This window comes from Hypomesus transpacificus, chromosome 17 (genome assembly GCF_021917145.1).
Source record: "Hypomesus transpacificus isolate Combined female chromosome 17, fHypTra1, whole genome shotgun sequence".
Lineage (NCBI taxonomy): Eukaryota > Metazoa > Chordata > Actinopteri > Osmeriformes > Osmeridae > Hypomesus > Hypomesus transpacificus.
In genome coordinates, this window is record NC_061076.1 from 12,627,123 (window position 1) to 12,647,558 (window position 20,436).

At 41.8% G+C, this 20,436-nt stretch overlaps 1 protein-coding gene across 3 annotated transcripts in view; it reads left to right on the plus strand.

Annotated features, from left to right (window-relative positions):
- The window catches only part of taok2a (TAO kinase 2a), an 84,440-nt gene extending 65,273 nt beyond the window's left edge, over positions 1-19,167 (plus strand). Inside the window, exons 16-20 of one of the 3 annotated variants that reach the window (XM_047039029.1) lie at positions 1,282-1,485; positions 1,630-1,869; positions 2,115-2,336; positions 2,673-2,855; positions 15,684-19,166. In XM_047039029.1, coding sequence (XP_046894985.1) covers positions 1,282-1,485; positions 1,630-1,869; positions 2,115-2,336; positions 2,673-2,855; positions 15,684-16,583 — 1,749 coding nt within the window. In that variant the 3' untranslated portion in view covers positions 16,584-19,166. Of the gene's footprint in view, positions 1-1,281; positions 1,486-1,629; positions 1,870-2,114; positions 2,337-2,672; positions 2,856-15,683 lie in introns of all 3 variants that reach the window. The other 2 variants (XM_047039030.1, XM_047039032.1) reach the window with 2 other exon arrangements.
- The last annotated feature ends 1,269 nt before the right edge of the window (positions 19,168-20,436 follow it).

Sequence of the window (20,436 nt, forward strand, 5' to 3'; positions counted from 1 at the left end):
TAGCCTAGCCTACTGTATATGAATGAATGAAGGAAGAAAATTAAATTGAAGAAAATGTGGGAATTAGGACTGAAACAAGGCATGTGGTGTAGCTATAAATGTATGAAATATATGATGAAAATTTGCTAGCAACTTCGCCAAGCAAATACCAAGAAATAGGTTGCTGCAGTTTGTTTTTCGACTACACTTACAGAATCCGCGATGGGACTGAGCTTGAATAGCTTCGGTGACTTTTTATAGTACAAAATTACTGTCAATCAAAAGGAGATGCAGTCTTTCAACAGACCCTCCAGTCATCACGTGGAAGCCCAGCGTCCTGGCCAGCCCACTCCTCCATTTACCCCCCAGAGACACTGAGCATGGGCGGGACATAATTGCAGCATTTATCCAATGACCGTATAGTTTCGAAGCACTGAAAAAAACTGTTCAAAGCTGCCCCATTGAAGTCCATGGAAGCTGAGCTTCAACAGGGAAATGCACTGTGGCGCTACCGCAATGTATGAGAAGGAAATCAGTCAGTCGATTTGCTAATATATGTAGCTGATACTGAACAAACTCGTCTTCGATATGAACGTTCTAACACATTTAAAATGTTTACACAACAGTAAATATTTGACCATCAATTTGTTTAAGAAATCGCCACTGGCAGAGGTTCAGATCGTGACAAGGCGACCCCAAAAAAATCTCTTGCGACCCACCTGAGGGTCGCGACCCAGTCTTTGGGAAACAATGCATTATAGCATCCTTTCATGGTCATTGATCACACTGTACCGGAGTACAAACTTTCAAGGCATTGACATGTTGGCTTAATGTCAAAAAACCTTTTTGAACATTTGAAAATGTTAAATTTTCATTAAAAAATTCAGTCATCCATGCTATCTAGCAGTATTAGCTAGCTTGGAAATACAAACTATTCCTTGACTCTGACCACCAAAAGTTGTTGGAATTGGGCACTTCCAATTCCTGATCTTCTACTTAACTTTGTATATGCACTATTTGTACTTTGATTTGGATGAAATAGTGCTAAATGATTGACTTCTGACCATTTACATTTAAATCTTGCTAGTTTGTAAAAATAACATTGAGGTTTTTTGTAAACTGCATGAACAGGCAGGCAGTTTTTTTATGCTGAAATCTTATTCCTAATGGCACTGTAAATGATTGTTTTACTGTACATTTTTTACATTATGGTACCACGTTTTTGTCAAGGCCTCAAGTTCGCAAAACTGGAGGCGTATATATTCAAAGACTACTTCAGCAGTTTACATGCTATTTTTTTAGGAGCTGAATGAGAACCAGTCCACCCCTAAAAGGGAGAAGCAGGAGTGGCTGGTCCGTCAGAAGGAATGCCTACAGCAGGTTCAGGCGGAGGAGGAGGCGGGGCTACTGCGGAGGCAAAGACAATACTACGAGCTGCAGTGTCGCCAGTACAAGAGAAAGATGCTGTTGGCTCGACACAACCTGGAGCAGGATCTTCTAAGAGAGGTAACTATAATTTCGATGTCACTGAAATTGTATTGCATGTAATGGTTTTTATGTTCCTTCAGCTTTTTATGTGGGTCTCCACTAGTTAAACATCAATTTCCCCTGCACATATTTCACATACGCATTCTTACTGGTTTCTAATAGGACCTGAACAAAAAGCAGACCCAGAAGGATCTGGAATGCGCCATGCTCCTCCGGCACCACGAGTCCACCCAGGAGGTGGAGTTCAGACAACTGGGCTCGGTGCAGCGCACAAGGGCCGATCTGATTCGCATGCAGCACCAGACGGAGCTCACCAACCAGATGGAGTACAACAAGCGCAGGGAGCAGGAGTTGCGTCAGAAGCATGCAGTGGAGGTCAGACAGCAACCCAAGAGTCTCAAGGTAAGGATAATGTGATGGTTAGGTAAGGATACTGAAAAGGGTCAGGTATGTATGTTGTGAGGGCTAGGTAAGGATGGGGGTTAAATTAGGATACTATGTAGGTTATGGAAGGAGACTGTGTAAGGAGTGCCAGAAAGGGACAATTTGAGGATGCAGATTGCAAACACTGAAATGGTCATCTAAAAGAGGTTAAATAGGATCTTCCCACTCCCTGTCCTGTCTTATCCTCCTCCCTCCATTTATAGGCCAAAGAACTTCAAATAAAGCGCCAATTCCAGGATACGTGTAAAATACAAACCCGGCAGTACAAGGCCCTAAGAAACCACTTACTGGAAAGCACTCCTAAATCTGACCACAAGGCTGTGCTGAAGAGGCTGAAAGAAGAGCAAACTCGTAAACTGGCTATTCTTGCCGAGCAATATGACCACTCCATCAACGACATGCTGTCCACACAGGCTGTGAGTAAGGCAAGGAACCTACCGTGCACCTGCTACATCCAACTACTAAGCCAACACTGTCATCTTCACTTATTCATGGCCTACTGCTCTGTATATTAAATGCTGTTAAGGCAGTTTGTCGAGATGTAAGGGATTAAAACTTATATACATACACATACACCTTTTTACATGTTAAGACTATAAAGCTATCAGATGAATCAAACCCCCCAAGACTGCACCCCAGAGCTGCCTATTCTCATAGCTCAGTGATGTGAATTATGTCTAATAATTATTGTTAGGATGAGATTTGGAAAGCTCAAGTCATAGTACGCTCTGTTAACTTCAAGCCTTTGGTTCTTCTTGCAGCTTCGACTGGATGAGACCCAGGAGGCAGAGTACCAAGTGTTGCGGATGCAACTACAGCAGGAGCTGGAGCTGCTAAACGCCTACCAGAGCAAGATCAAGATCCACACAGACTCCCAGCATGAGAGGGAGGCCAAGGACCTGGAGCAGAGGGTGTCCATCCGCCGAGCTCTTCTAGAGCAGAGGGTATGTTTGTGTGCAAGGCTCGAAATTGGCACCTGCCAAGCGCCAATGGCGTGTAGATTTTTGGGCTAGCGACTAAATTGTGTCTGATGCTCCGCCATTTGGCGAGTGAAATGGCGGAGTACAGCTCCCGAGTACCACGGCCGTCATGGTTGAAAAAAGTTTGCAACGCCAACACGAACAGTTGTGTGCGCATCTAGGTGGCAGAAAACCGGGAAGATAGCCTTTATAACAGCTAGAGAATGACACGGATAATACAAATAGCTAGATTTAAAAAGACAAAAAAGGTTGAGGATGACAGCATTTAAGAGAGAAAGCAATTCCCCATTGATCTGTCACATTAGAATTTTTATTTGGGTCACGAAAGTCTTGAAATTTGAGTGAATGCGTCGCAGATAGACCGCATAGTCTAACTAGGAGGCAGCCATGTCTCTTTCTTGGTCGCGTCATGTCACAAAGTTCATAATTCTAAAGTTCGGTCAATTTTACAACTCAAGTTTTACACCAAAAAAGTCAAGCAGGGCATTTCAAGAGATATGGGAATACCGCTTTTAGCCAGCTAGTCTGATGCGAAGACAAAACATCATGGACAAGGACAGCCCATCTAGCATTGAGCAAGAGGAGTAGTAGGCCCCTGGAACCCCCTGAATTAATACATTATTTCAAGTTAAATTGGTTGATTTTGTTTAATCCATTTTGAGAGTGATTTGCAATTGACCGTTCCCCAGGGCCACGCCCCCTTAGTTACTGTTGCTACGTCAGACACAATTCCCGGAACTGTCAACCCAAAAGCCATGGTGAGTACGGGGATAAGCTCTATAGCTGTCAGTGTGAGTGAGGATTTTTGGAGTGATACCTCTGCGATATCTTCCAGATCCAGGCAGAAGGGACTGCAATATGCAGTGGAAGGATATATTCAAAATATTAAAATTAGCAACGAAGGGGAAACAACAAAAATCAAAGCCAAAGCATACAGGTCTCAAGTAGCCTTGTCTGGCCAGGCACTTGAACAGCAAGCACAGAGTTGGGATACTTAGGAATAGGTCGCCCACATTCTAAGAAGATTAAAATAAAATACGTTTATAATGGCTTGTTGGAACGTTTTGTTCAACATTGATACAGTATTTTAAGCTCCTGGCAACTTGCTGGCGTTTGTTGGCTAGCTCAGCTTGCAATTTTACAGACGTTAACATTTTGATTTTAACATTAACACATTTGTTGGAGTGACTAGTTATGCACTAGTAGTGGTAATAATACTAGTTTACATTAACCATAACTGTTTGGGGATGTTCTCTACTAACATCTTAGATATCGTTCGCTAGCAGCTTAACGCTAGCTACCTTGGAGCAGACATATGCGATGTGTGTTTGGTGATGTTCTCTAAATTAAGTTGGGAGTGGGGTATCCCACACTCTTTTATCCACCGCCGGCACCTTTCCTCTTGAGTCTTCGGCTTTGCAAATGGAAAAAATACCACACCTCCCTCTAAACTTTTGAGATATCTAGTGTCAGATCGACACGTCCCATAGGCACACCGTTTAACCATGTTGCTTCTTAGTCAAAGCTTGACGGACCTTCTCTTAGTAGCGGTTGCTAAGGTACGATTGGACGAGGGCCGTTCTAGGGAGGAGTTTCTGGAACGGTCAATTATATTGAAATCATAGGTGAAAAGGAGGTTATTCTGAAGAAGGCACGACAAAGGAAAGGAGTTTGACTTTGTTTGATCCGGGCGCTCGACTAATAAACCTATCAGTTCAAGACAAACTGATGGCATGAGTGAAAATTATTTTTCTCAGCCATGCTTAAATACATGAGTTGGACAGTACAGATATAGAATGCACAGAATTACTTCCTTAACGGGTCTTCAGTGGTCAGTGCACTGATACACTAGAGCATTTCATTAATTACATTCAAGTCCCAGTTCGTACATGATTTGCCTCAGTCTCCCAACTGTCTGGGCTGTGCTATATATCCTGCTCAGTGAAGGCCTCGCTGCAGGACCTCTTGACCTTACAAATACTCAGGCTGTGTATGTACACAGAAAATCTGCCTTACAATTGGTAAAGGTTGTTTGTCAAACTATTTCAGAGTACGTCTGAAATGCCAGGTTTAATTTTGGCCGGTAATTCTTTTTATCTACCAGACCTAATTTCGAGCCGTGTTTGTGTGGTATAAAAGCACAAAGTCTGGCACAAAAAGTGGTAAAATAAGGCAAAAGTGTTAGTAGAAAATTTGGTGTGTGCAACTGCAAAGACAAGGCTCTATTTGGGGGCTCAATCCATAAACCTATCCCTACCCCCAAAATACCAGAGCGTTGCAGAATACCAGTAGCATCGTTTAATGGTAACTAGTAGTTAGTGTGTTGTTGTATTAAATCACTGAAGAAAGCAAATAAAGCCAAAAGAAAACCATTGAGTAGTTGTACAACAAAAGGAAGAGGCAAATGAAAGAATAATGTGGGGGCCACTCACTAGAATATCAACATTGTGATTAAGTATGGATATCCAGAGTGAGATTCTCCCTGTATTTCAAATTGATGTAGACTGATTTAGCACTGCTGTCCCAGTCTCTCTAACTGCAGGGACACACTGGGTGCAAGGCGCTGCAACGTGCAGCCCTTTTACTTTTGGGGCCCATGTTATCAAATTGGACCGGCCACACAGGCGCTCTACAGCGATTGTCAATTGTTCCGCAAGCCACTTGCGAATTCGGCTACAAGATTAAGAAATACACCATATTATTTTAGATATTAGGATTACCAAACATGTTATCAAAATGTTACTACATCAATTGTAGGCTATATAATTTAAGGTACAGATCTAACTTCACTATTCTATACAAAAACAAAATTGGAATGTGGTTGTGATGGATTTTAAACATGGCTTAGTTTACTTGCTGCTTTATGTACTGTCTGCTTTAAATGTGATGAAAAAGGTTCAGAGAAGCTGAAACGCTTGGTGACCAACGCAGAGAAATGTGCCTTATCTGAGAAGGACAAAATGTGCAATCTGTAGTGTTGGTTCAGCTGAAATTTCAAGAGGGGTACAGTGCCAAAAGTCTAATAGCAGTTTCAATTATACAAGAAATTATTTTTTTTATTTATATTTATGTCTTTTTGGCCAAGTGTGTCCTGAAATTTAAAATCAAGGAAAAGTATATATTTAGTATTGTTGCTGTCGGATGAAAATCTTGTATCTCCAAAAAGGTTTTAATTTAATTTTACAGGAAGAGGAAAATATTAATCCGATTTCATAATAGATTAACAAAACGCATCAAAAGTTACCAATCTGACTATATTTCCATCATTTTTACGAAAATGCATTAAACTCGTGCGTGGTTTTGTTTGGATGGATTACAATTAGCTGACCTGAACCTGAAATTATTATTTTACCATACTGCTTTGCTTCTGTGAATTACCAAGCATGGACATTTTTTGCTATTGACTATAATTTATTCATTCAATCTAGGTTCATGTTGTAATGACAATGCAATACAATATCCTCATCTTGCTCTGGCACAACACCCCTGAATTGGGTGCTACTGCAGGCTCAGTTATCAATGCGCTGCAACAGATTATACAACATTACATCTCATTGACAACTCATTACAGTAAACATAGCATTACACATTAATGCTATGTTAAGCATTAAGCTTTCGTCATCAGGGCTACATACTCAGCTAGAACATAAATGTCCTGTCCCCTCAGCCGCCTCTTAATGATGCTGTGGACAAAATCACACTCTGAATATCTCAGTCTGTCCCTGCTCCAGGAACTTCTGGAGGAACAATTTAAGGTTTTCCACTGCAAACTTGAGAGCATTGGAAAGCACAGTATTCCTGTTTTGATAAGCACAGCCATCACTCCACAGAATGTACTCCTGGTACTTTGTGCTTGGTGAAGTAGTCAGTGGGGCAGGATGCAAATCCACTGGCAGACAAACCTCCCTGTCCTTCATGCCACACATAACATGTAGCATCACGACTGGCCATGTTATAGATGGTATAGTTGTGGATTGCAAGTTTGGTTTTGTAGTACAGTGCTGAACCTTTTAGTTTTGGTCAAAGGTGAGTTGCTTGTAGACCCATGCATAATACCAAACGTTTGTTGTTCTGACTGGCAGTTACCTTGTCGTCTGCCTTTGCCTGTTGTGCCTCTACTTTTTTTTAGAGCGTGGTCTTGTAGATGGTATAGTCCCAGATTCTGGTGTTTGAATTCTATTGTAAACACCTGTCTGGATGAAAGCCGTCATATTATATACATAGCGACAAAAGTATTCTTTGTGTAGGTCACTCATGGACTGAAACACAGGCTCCAGGTACATCTTTGAGCTTCAGTAGTGGGAAGGTAGTTTAGGTAAATCAGAAAATTCCTTATAAATGCATGAGTTTCACTTCGAACAATGCTCTTCTTTCTTTAATCTTTATGCTAAGGCGCCACATTTCTGCCTTCTACCCAGTGCAGCACACACCACTCCCTGAACCCTAAGGTAGAGAGAAACATTTTCTTACACACTGGTTTTCTCTTCTTGTCCACTTTGAGGTAGTAAGAGAGTGTTGAAGATCTTCTGGAGCTTTTAGCACTACCCCTTTTCCTCTTCACTGGAGTGACATCCACTAAACCAGACACGTACATCTTCCTTTCCCCCCACCCCATATTTTCCCAAAGATGTTTAACCATCTTCTCCCTGTCTTCATGGACCTGGCTGCAAGGATGCTTGGTAGACTTCAGACATGCTGTGTTCAGGCTTGCTGGTCCCATAATCCTTGGTGCTTTTGTGATATCGTATGTATGTAGGTATGTATGTATGTATGTATGTCCCAACATTCTTCTCTTCTGTACATTATATATATTTTTCCAGTCTTCCTCTTTCTTAATGGCCCAGCCACTTCATTTGCAGTGCAGTTTAAATCGGCTTCAGTGAAAAGGAGAAAGATATGAGGATTTAAGTAAATAATAAATATTTGCCATTTAAAGTGTCATCATAGCATTGATATGTTTGTAAAATTATGCTCATCTGCCAATAAATTTAAAGACTGATATCAGTATTCTGTTTCTGATGCATTTTAAGAGTACAGTAGATCAGATAACATGAACTTATGTACAGTAGACTAGTGACGCAAGTTAAAATTACACACAAACAAATTACACCTAACCATCTCTCGACGAAGGCGGTCGCATTTTTCTCCTCCCCTCCCTGACCTTCCCTGCTTCGCTCTGTCTTGTCTGTCTCAAGATACTCTCTCACCATCACTCTCCGAAACTGGAAGCATGGAATTAATTAGCTGGTCTCTCAATGCAAATTGACACCATCTTCTCGAAGAGAAGCTCGGGTTCGGGGGAACCCAAATGTCTGGACGGGACGTTTGCAGCTGGCTACACGATGGACGCGTGGGACAATTGGCGTGTCGTGTGTCTAGCGGCGCTTTCCGTTGAGGATGTTGAAAACATCTTTATTTTCGGAACCATGACTACAGGCTTTCTGCTGTGTGGATTAGGCGGTTGGCTTGTATATCGGGAAGTCAAGGAAACGGCTGCAGCCATCAAAAGCCCCCTTAGGCTGCCCGACCCGATTGAGACGGTGGGCAGAGCCGTTGGAGCACTGACTGTGAACTTACAGCAGAATAGGGAGTAGAACAGGGATAAGTTCGCGGCTCAGCAAAGAAGGTTCAAGGATCTGGAGGCCTTCCTGAAGGGTGGACGTGAAAATTGAGTTGCGTCTACTCGTCTAAACATCTACACCAATCTTATCTACTTTTGGCCCCGTTACCAGCTCAGGCCTTGGCCAAGGCCGTTGCTGGAAAACAACTCCCCTGGAGAGCGCTGAAGCGAGACCATCTTGCTCTTCCCTTCCCACTCCCCCACTATCATCTGTGGCTTGGTCTCTACCCGGGTCATGACCAAGGACGTCTCCTTGCCAACACTATCTGCATAGAGAGACTCGGACTGATTGTGGCCTAGGTCGAGGGCGCCAACCCAGACCTACTCACTCACACACTACCTTTCACCTTCCTCTGATGGCTGCCTAGGTAGGCTCTCCTGCCAAAGTAAATTCTGTGTCTGTGCAAACTTTAATGGCCAATAAACATCAATTCAATTCATCAATTCAATTCAATGATATATTGAAGTAATTGGACATATAGATGGACAGTACTGTATATGTTATTGGTTTAGTATGCAAAGTATTACAACTTCAGTTTGAATGACTAGAGGAACAAAGAATAGTTTTAAAGAGCAGGAAGAGGGGAAAGAATTGCAACTTGTCTTGTACAACTAGGACGGGACTAGTTTACTTCAAGCTTACTTCTAGTTTACTGCAGTTTAATCAAACACTAACTATATAAACCCAACTTCATGCCATTGTCACGAGTAAGAAATATAGTGCTAGTCATATTTATGGTTGTCAGTGTGTTGGTCTGTTGCTCAAAACAGGCTCACTATGGAGTCTCGAGGTCCTAGGCTGCCGTTGGGAGTCCATGGAGCTCAGTCGAAAGGTTATTTGGTTAAAGTATTCCTCTCAATTTGGTGAGTTGTGTGTTACCTCAGTCAGGTTGAAATTAGAATTGCGTTTTGGGGCCACTTGCATAAAAATAGACCTAGTCTTAGACTTAAATTTAACTTTAAGTTTGACTTGCCATAGACACTTCAATTTACCTGTTGCATAAAGCTTCACTATGAGTGACTAACGTAAGACTGACTTTGATAGCCTGGTGCACTTTGCATTATGGGTAAAATAAGACACTTCGCAAGAACAGATGGCAAACAAAACAGTGACACTTAAAGGGGCAATTGACTGTTTTTTTGGGGTATTTCACATTGTTCCTTAAGGTCTCCGAATAGGGTATGTAACATTGGTTGGGTTGAAAATGGCCCGGGTGCTGTTCTATGCCCTCTGACAGATCCTCTGAAATGTTCCTGGGAAAAAACACTAGCTTTTCTCCTTTTATGGTATGCTCATTAATATTTAGATAAGCTGCGCGCTGATTGGTTGGTTATCAACGAGTGAAGCTGGGAGCAAAAACGCAACACGGCCAACAGCAGCACTCGCTGAAACACCGAAGTTGGAGACTTGAAATAAAAACGCCCAAATAAATCAATTGTGTCTACACAACACTGTTTTCAACAGATTGACTATATATCATTTGAAATGATAACATTACTTGTTTCCACTTCTGTTGTTGAAGCAAACTGGATTGACTTAGGTGGGTAGAACGTTAGGCTACAGCTTAGCAACCAAACCATATCGCTAGCTAAGCTAGCTCTAGATATCTTGCTGTAAAATAACATGACAAAGATCTGGACAAACAAGCATCGTGAATTGTAGATTTTCATTACACAGGTTATTTATTTGAATGAAACACAGTCAGGAACATGAATCAACGTTAGCCCCATTGCCAATAAACTAGGCTAAATTATCACACATTCTATGCTCTTGCGTTAACTAGCAAGCCAAACTTGTTTACATGCCTACAGTCTAGGTGTTACTAGTAACAGTTACTAGCAATGCTAACGTATCCTGTATCTAAAACCTGCCTTTCTCCAGTTCTTTCAAATAGATTATCTAGACAGGCGTTAGCAATAAGCCAGACTGCAGTTCGTTTTCTGGCTATTTTTCGGAAGCTTCCCTAATGCCGACTACAGCTAGTCTAGCTAGAGTCATTTGATGTGTGTAGAAACGTATTTAGCATTCTACCTGGTCTGCTATACAGGAAATGTTAGCATTGCTAATAACTGTTAGCACAACATCATACTGTCCTTATAGCTTGCGGTTGCAATGAGCATACGGTTGGAACAGCACCTCTTTCCAGGTTCAGCTTCCTAGCATATCCTGCTTGAAATTGTCCAAGGTTGTCAAAACTGTCTTGGGTGAAATGTTCAGAGCAAATGAATGATTGAGTGTCGAACTTCGCCGGGATCTTCTCATAGACAACAGCAGCCATGCCTGTTGAATGTTTGGCTCCTTGGGAAGACTGTGAGTGTTAGCCTTCCCTGTACAGCCTGGAACACAGCATTTACGACCGTGGTCCATTTTCAATATCCTTGTTATAATTCAAAACGTTCTTCTTTGTAATTCCTTATAAGTAGCCTACACAGAGCAGCGCGCAGCTAAACTAGTATCGGAGATAGACGCTACCTCGGGCTGGTCTGGATGTAAATTCTGGGGCGTGACAAAGATACAGACCAGAGCCAATAAGAGGGCGATCACCGGTCCTACGTAGGACCGGTGGCTTTGTTGAAAAGCTAGCGTTTTACAGCCAAATTTTTTCTTTTTGAGATTTGAATAGGAAAGAGGTGTCAATGGACTTTGATATTCACGGTATGTTCAGTTTACCCTCCGAACTGTCGTTTTTCAACAATGACAAGGTAAAATCGGTTTTGCAGTCAATTGCCCCTTTAACGGCCAAAGATTGATACGTTTAAACCTGATGAAAACCTATGTCTGTTGGAGGAATACAATATTGAAAAAGTTGTCTTATTATCAAATAGTATATGCGTTTTCAAGCTTTACACTTTTAAGCGTTTGGGTTAAGCTTTAACCCTAGTTCCATTTATTAACAACTCCAACGCAGATGGCTAGCGTCAATAAAGTGAGTTATGTTGTCATCTACTCACTCGTTTAATAAAATGACATTTTAGCGAAAAAGCAGATCCCAGGTAATATTTTCTGCAGTTGAAATTAACAAACTTAATTCCTTTTGTAATAAATTATGCTAAGATAATGACGTACTAACAGATCGTTGGCATAGCAACTAAGTCCAAGGCTTAGCCAGGGGGAGAAGTGGCTAACTCTTCTACCCCGAATTAAGTCAGTCTTACTATTTATGCAGCAAACTGGCTTAATTAGATTAGTTTTACCTGACAATTTAAGACAGACTAAGGTTAAGGCCAAATCCCAATACTCCCCCTTACCCCTTCCCCTTAGTTTTGCACGTTCCCGTTAGAGCTAGTGGTGTTCCAATACTCTTTTTGAGCTAGGGGTAGGGCTAAGACTAACGGTGAGTGTTCAACACATTTTCAATGAAACCGGGCGTTGACGCACCGTAAGGGGTTCATCCCTTAAAACCAAGTAAGATCGGGAGCTTACTTGAAACCTAGGGCTATGTGAATACTGGGCGACCGGCAACAATGGCGACCAGATGATCCAGAGAGTCCGATTAATGTAATATTTTCGGCTTAATTAATTGATAAAATTAAATTATGACAGTCTTGTTTTGTGGTATACACAGTCCTGTACATATATATTTGCAACCATTTTCCTAATTGAAATGTTTCTAAAAATGGCTAGTTTGGTACGCTAATGTTACAGTGCTGATTTGCACAACAGTACCGCATTTCTCTGACTAGCATGTCTACAGTTTTAAGTAAACTCCATTAGCAGCGAATTTCGTTTGATATCAGTGCATAACACTACTTGCTGTGGAGATATCCACACATGCTAGATGACGTACCCGTAACCAAGTGGCATCCCATTTCTTAGGGATATGTAGCCCTTAACCCTCAGTTTCAAGGGTCAAGGGCTAGGGGTAAATTAAGGGCTAGGGCCAGTGTTGGGAATAACGCGTTACAAAGTAACGCGTGACTGTAACTCCACTACTTTTGGCAGTAACTAGTAATGTAACTCATTACTTTTTTCAATTAAATAACACAGTTACATTACTGAAATTTAAATGGGCTCGTTACGCGTTACTTTTTTCTTGCATGAATTCGCCAATTTCCGTTTTTTTATGTAATTTAAACAAGTTTACGGCGACGCAGTGTATGAATGAATCAATCTGCATTTTAGACTAGCCCACACAATGGCCGACAGTTCGGACCGTGCAAGCTTTTTGTCATGGAAATATCTACATTATTTTTTCCTTATCCAGATCAAGGATAAACATATACTGGTTAGTTTTAGTTTGTGTGCAGGTGCGAGAACTTTATCCACTGCGAAGAATAGTAATTATAATCTTCACAAGCACCTAAAACAACACACTTCTACAAAGCTAATCGTGAAAGAACCCAGTGCTGGCTCCGCTGATCAAGCAGTCGGAGCCACTTCATCAAAACAACACTTAAACATTATAACTATCTGTGTGCGTTAATTTGATAATAGAAGCAGGGGATTAAAAGTAATGCAAACGTTACTTTCCCTTGTAACTAATTACTTTTCTATGCAGTAACTAGTAAAGTAATGCAGTTACTTCTGAAATAAGTAACTGTAACTAATTACTCATTTTCGGTAATGTTCCCAACACTGGCTAGGGGTAAAGGGGAGTATTGGAATTCGGCCCAAGACTAGTCTTAAACTAAGTTTATGCAATTGGCCCCTGGTACATCTTTGGCATATTTGGTCAGGCAATCACTAACCTAGTTAGGCCAAATCCCAATTCTCTTTAGTTTACCCATAGCCCTTGTCCCTCGAAACTGAGGGGTAAGGGCTACATAGCCCTATGAAATGAGACACCACTTGGATACGTATATCTAAAGTCTCCAAAGCTAGTAGTGTCATTCACTAATATCAAACGAAATTCGCTGCTAATGGAGTTTAGTTAAAACTGTAGACATGCATGGAGTCCAATAAAGGCAAATCAGAGAAATGCGGGACTGTTGTGCAAACCAGCAATGTAACATTAGCTTGGCAAACTAGCGATTTTTAAAAACGTTTCAATTAAGAACATGGTTGCAAATACATATGTACAGGACTGTGTAGAGGATAAAACAAGACTTGCAATTTTTTTTATCAATTATTTAAGACTAACATATTACATTTATGGGACTCTGGCTGATCTTGATGCCATTGTTGCAGGTTGCGCAGTATTCACATACGCCTCTGTTTCAAGTAAGCTCCCGAAAACACTTGGTTTTGAGGGGTGTATACCCCTTCGTCTTAGCCCTACCCCTCGATCAAAAAGAGTATTGGGACACCACTTACTCTCACACGAACGTGCAAAACTAAGGGGTAGGGATAAGGGGTAGGGGTACGACAGAGTATTGGGATTCGGCCTTAATCCTCAGGAGCGGCGTTTATGGGCTTTGTTGTTGATTTGAGTTAATTGGTCAATTATACAGGTTGGGCTTTGTCCAAATTGGACAAATAATCCATAATTTGGTGGAAATAATCCATAATTTATCATCTTTAATTTATCAACCACATTTTCTTATCGGACCAATAACAATAAAACTAAAAAATTACATTTATCGCCCGATACCGATATGGCCGCAGATATGTTGCATCCCTAATCCCATTGTCTTTGTTCCCCATCAATTAGAGGAGACAGAGGCTGATTGAGACTACTAAAAATATTCACTTGACAGATCATTAAGAATGTTTTGTTCCCTTTACATCTACAGACAAAATATTGGGTTTAGGTCTGGATACTGGCTAGGCCACGCCAGAACCTTGATATGCTTCTTACGGAGCCACTCCTTGGTTATCCTGGATGTGTGCTTCGGGTCATTGTCATGTTGGAAGACCCAGCCTCGACCCATCTTTAATGCTCTAACTGAGGGAAGGAGGTTGTTCCCCAAAATCTCGCAATACATGGCCCCGGTCATCCTCTCCTTAATACAGTGCAGTCGCCCTGTCCCATGTGCAGAAAAACACCCCCAAAGCATGATGCTACCACCACCATGCTTCACAGTAGGGATGGTGTTCTTGGGATGGTACCCATCATTCTTCTTCCTCCAAACACGTTTAGTGGAATTATGACCCCAAAGTTCTATTTTGGTCTCATCTGACCACATGACTTTCTCCCATGACTCCTCTGGATCATCCAAATGGTCATTGGCAAACTTAAGACGTGCCTGGACATGTGCTGGTTTAAGCAGGGGAACCTTCCGTGCCATGCATCATTTCAAACCATGACGTCTCAGTGTATTACCAACAGTAACCTTGGAAACAGTGGTCCCAGCTCTTTTCAGGTCATTGACCAGCTCCTCCCGTGTAGTTCTGGGCTGATTTCTCACCTTCCTTAGGATCATTGAGACCCCACGAGGTGAGATCTTGCATGGAGCCCCAGTCCGAGGGAGATTGACAGTCATGTTAAGCTTCTTCCATTTTCTAATGATTCCTCCAACAGTGGACCTTTTTTCACCAAGCTGCTTGGTAATTTCCCCGTAGCCCTTTCCAGCCTTGTGGAGGTGTACAATTTTGTCTCTAGTGTCGTTGGACAGCTCTTTGGTCTTGGCCAAGTTAGTAGTTGGATTTTTACTGATTGTGTGGGGTGGACAGGTTGCTTTATGCAGCTAAGTTAGGTGCATCTAAGTTAGGATAATAAATGTAGTGGAGGTGGACATTTTAAAGGCAGACTAACAGGTCTTTGAGGGTCAGAATTCTAGCTGATAGACAGGTTTTCAAATACTTATTTGCAGCTGTATCATACAAATAAATAGTTAAAAAATCATACATTGTGATTTCAGGATTTTTTTAAATGTATTATGTCTCTCACAGTGGGCATGCACCTACGATGACAATTTCAGACCCCTCCATGATTTCTAAGTGGGAGAACTTGCAAAATAGCAGGGTGTTCAAATACTTATTTTCCTCACTGTATGTGCAACGCTACTCCTTAACTAGTTAAATGCTGGTTTGGCGTAGCATCTCTGGTTTGTTGGAGCATCCCATGGAACATCTTTTGACATTTGTCTGGGCAAGAAGGGGCAGTATAGTGTAACCCCCCTTCCTTTCAGGGAAGACAAAAGGTTAATTACTGTCAATTAACATCTTGTGAGCCCATGGAGGTGTGAACAGGATGTCGGCTTTGTGTCTGGTGGCATGTTCTCTGCCACATAACCTTGACCAACTGTCAACCCTAACCTAACTAACTTAATATCTGCCTTCAATTCTACAGATAGAGGAAGAGATGCTGTCGATACAGAATGAGCGCTCAGACCGCATCCGTACTCTACTGGAGCGTCAGGCACACGAAATCGAAGCTTTTGACTCTGAAAGCATGCGTCTTGGCTTTAGCAATATGGCTCTGACTGGCATCCCTGCTGAGGCTTTCAACCAGGGCTATCCTAACCCTTCCTCAGGCCCTGGGGGTTGGCCATCAAGGCCCGTTCCCAGATCGGGCAGCCACTGGAGCCATGGTGTGCAGAACTCTGTGGCGCCATCCTGGCGTAGCCAGAACAGCTGCAGTGGGGGAAGCAGCAGTAGTGAATTCAGCAGGGCAGAGTCAATAACATCCTCCCACAGACTGGGAAGAGATAGCGAGATGAATATAAGTGGCAGGGGCCACACATCAGCCTCCTCTTCATCGGTCTCCTCTTCACATCCCTACCACCAGCAGCAGCAAAAGTATCTACCCCAGAACTATCACCACCAGAGCACACCCCACCTGTACCGTGAGAACCACGAGAGGGAGCGGGACAGGGGGAGAGAGTGGGGTGTAGGAGGGGGTGGGGGGCCCTATGCCCACCATTCCCAAGGCCACCACCTGTCCTCGCATGCCTCTGCACAGTCTCTGGCCCTCCTGCCTCCGCCTCCTCCACCTCCTGCCTCCTCCACCTCCATTGCCCTTTCCTCCTCATCTCCGCTTTCCTCCTCCTCTTCCTCCCAGGGGGGCTACGGAAGTGTGGGCCTGGTGGTAAGGGGCCCCAGCCTGATGGCCCTGAGAAACAGCCCCCAGCCGTTGAGGAGAACAGCCTCTGGGGGGCCAGGTGGCGCAGGAGGAAGCGATGGAGGCCTCAGTCGGAGCACCTCAGTCACCTCACACATCTCCAATGGCTCCCATCTCTCCTACTCTTAAAAGCTGTTCTCTTACCCCTCAAATTGATGGGGAAGGTGGAAAGCCATCTGTCCGTACTACTTCTCGAGTAGGAGCTTTAATGGATCCACCCATTGAAGAGAGGGGGTTGGTTTATAGGCCTCTGACAAGATAGAACCGTCTTTTCAATACTTGAGCTAAGGGGCTATCAATTAGCACACTTGACCCACCCTGCCAGACCTGCCAAGTAGACAGTTCTTCCAGGTAAACCTTTGGCCGTCGTAAGGTTTACACACTGCCTTAAAAAAAAGGCTGTTGAGTACATCAAACCATGTTCTCCTTTTTTTTGGAATGAGATGACCTCTTCCACTCATTGGGGCTAGGTATCAGATGAAGAACTACAATCTCTAAATATATGCCAGACATGGCAAGATTAGGACAAACTAGCTGCTTAGAAGAGAATAGAGACCACTGAGTATTTTGATTTTTCTAGTTGACACTCAAAACCTACCCTTTGTACAATTCAATTCTGCTTGGCTTGGTAGGAGTTACAGCCTTTTACAAGTACATAGGCCAAATGGGGTGGATGTGGAGGTGTTTTTTTACATGTATTTTATTTTATCTTCTTTTTTTTTTTTGTCCATATAATGTAAAAATGTGTTTACATTTTTAACACCTAAATGGCAAGGAGAATTGCTCACTCAAAGTGAATAAGACTTATGTTTAGCGACAGAGCTGACTAGAGTGTGCTTTAAGAAGCAATGTAATTATGTAAATGGCTCTTACACTATAAAATAATTGTTCAAATGAAATGGTCAATAGAGGTGTAAGAGTTACATTTTCTTTTATAGAATTCTGAAATACAACAAATGCAACACTGCCATTAAGTGTCCTGACTGACTTAACTTCACCACTGCCCTTTAAAAGGGATGCTGCCATGGGAATCGTTTTGAGTGAGGCAAGGATTAACTCCACACAAACAATCTGAAAGTGCACAATGCTGAATGCTTGCTTAGTTTTTTCACCTTTGACACATTCCTGGCCAGCTGTTTCTGAGTATAGACATGATGTACATATGCATACAGCAGATATTACAATTCAATGCATGGGAATAATGTACATTCAGCGTTTGTATATACATTATAAAACCTTTGTTTAACCCATTTGTATAAATTATACATATATAAAATACTTGTTTGATATTTGACCTGTGGAATATGTTCACTGTCCAATACTTGACCTACTTTGTACTTAATAAATGTGCATAGAAGCACTAGCTCTTAAACTGTAAAGTAATACAAATAAATTTGCCACCTGTTCTATAAATTGGAAATGGATGTGGAAAACTATGCTATTATTACTACTACTACTGCAATTGTAATATCCATGTTGCGCAACAACTTTGTCTCTGTAATTTAAGTTATTGCCAGTTTTGACAAGGTGGATTAAGAGCAAAGATATGTCAACAATAAACAACTCCAAATCATGTTATTATAGAACCTCTTACATTCATCAAACTTTTTTATTATTATGGTATTTAAATCCTGGATAATGTGCACACAAAATGTACAACCATTTTCCTCAAAGTCCAATGGATTTTTTAGAGGTACAATATTATTTCTGATTAGCTTACTCTCAGGTGACAGGTACATTTAAGATGGAGGATTAAGCTCTGGTCGTAAAACGTCTTCAGTGAAAAAATCTGGGTTAAAAGGATGAGGTGTATGCCATGATTGCTGTCATTAAAATTATGAAATAATCAAGAAAGTACTGCCTTTCCCAGTATTCCTTTTTGGGTCTCAGCCCTCCCTAATTTAGATGTTTAGATGTATTTGTAGACGACCAAACAATATCTCCAAACACACCGTCTGCAGTCCAGCTAATGTGTGAAGTCATTGTACCATTAGATTGTGTTTAGGAGTTGTCCTCTTTTCCTAGAAACCAGCATTACAACAACTTCGTAGTTTACCACCAGGGGTTTGTTTCGACCTGCACTCACCAAAACAAGTGGAGATATATGTATATATATATATATATATATGTCTGTATCAGGCATTTTCAGTCCAGTTATTTTACTTGCGTTTAAATAAGAATGAGGGCATCCAGACCATTTTGATGCTCCAACTATAGTGAGAGTGGAAGAGAGAGTATTATGTTGCTGTCCAGGCCAGCCTAAGCTTTGTTTTTGGCTGCTGAGTATTTATTTGCCCGTTTTATGCATTGGTTAGTACATGTATTATCTAAACGCAAATTTACTACAGAATATTCGGTATCAGTTTTCAGCTGTGATCCCTGAAGACGGGAGAGTGAGAAAGAGAATATCTGCCTACATGCCGCTTTAGGATTTAATCTCAGTGATGTCAATTCGATTAAATCCTGCTTTTTTCATCCCCTTACAATTGTGAACTCTTGAAAGGAAAAAGTGTTAGGGCAACAGTAAAGATGAATGGTCTAACAAATGGGTGTATATAAGTATGTTTGTTGATGGAACAGCAGAGGGATGGGTGTATGGTCTGGTACAGAGTTGTTGTTCAGGTTCAATGCAAACAGAGCATTTGTTGTACATTTTGAAAATAAAAATAAATAAACAAAACTTCATATTCCCCTTATTTGGTTGTCCTGTCAAATGTTTTCAAATTGTATAAGACCTTAAAGATTGCTTATCCCTAGCCAAAGCAAAGAGTATATAAGACGAGGTGAAGTTTTAGTGTGTTTTTGACAACCTCCACTAGATGGCACAAATACGGTAGCCCTGAAGTGCAAAACACACCCCTAATATGAGTACATCCCCCAAATGAACCCCCCCCCCCAATACGAGTCCACTCCCCCCAAATCGGATGACTTGTTCACCTCCCCCCAATACAAAAACACGCTCCCCCAAATGGAAAACGACATTACATTAACTCAAAAACACATTACATTAACTCTGAACGGAAAGGGTAGGTACTACACTTTAGCGCTGATTGGATGCAGTAGGCTAACTAACAAGAAATATGATATTGATCGACAAGTACAAAATGCAATAGCCTGGCAGAGTTACGTGCACCAGAACATTTGTTTGGTGTAGTTTCTGTAATAAAGCGCTATTTTTTTAAATTATTATTAAAGTCTGAAGAAATTACAAATAGCCAAAATAACCGTAGTTTCTCATTGATCGGTGGCTCTGTAGGTTAAGCCACTATCTTCCATTACACTATTGTCTTGTTCGACAGGGATCGAATCCAGGTCGTTGCGATCTTTCTATAAATATATTTTCTTAAATGTGTTTCTTTATACGTCGTTGGGATGTAGTGCTACAGTCATGATCGCCGCAATGGATATGAAATGTAGCTTGAAGAAATCCAGTAATATGTTTGTGAATGTGTGACGAATCTGGTGACCGAGACAGACAACCGCCGCAGATGTGCGCACGCGTAGGGAAACCAGTTGGCTTGAAAACCAGTTGGCTTGTAACACCGGCAACAGCAATGAGTGTGAAACTCAGCCACCAGGGTAGGCTAATAATTACATAACGCAGGGCTCTCGAGTGTCACGCATTGAGAGTGACAGTCACTCACTTCGGTCTTTAGTCACGCCCTCTCGCCACACATTGTATTTCTCACGCCGAAAAAAAATATTTATAATATATTTAATATGCCGTAGCACCCAACCAAAATTCCTCTGTCCGCCCCACTCTCACTATGGAACTGGCAGTCAAGCGTGTCTCCCCTCGAGTTCTTAGTCGAGCCTGCCACTTATCAGCCAATCAAAAAAAAGAAAGGGTCTATACAATAGCCAATCGGATAATAGCACCATTGTATCTGGGTAAGATTTAATGCAACAACCGATGGAAAAAAAGCCTATCCTTTCATTTTTGGGGATTCTGCTACGTCTTTCGACGGTTTTGTTCACCTAC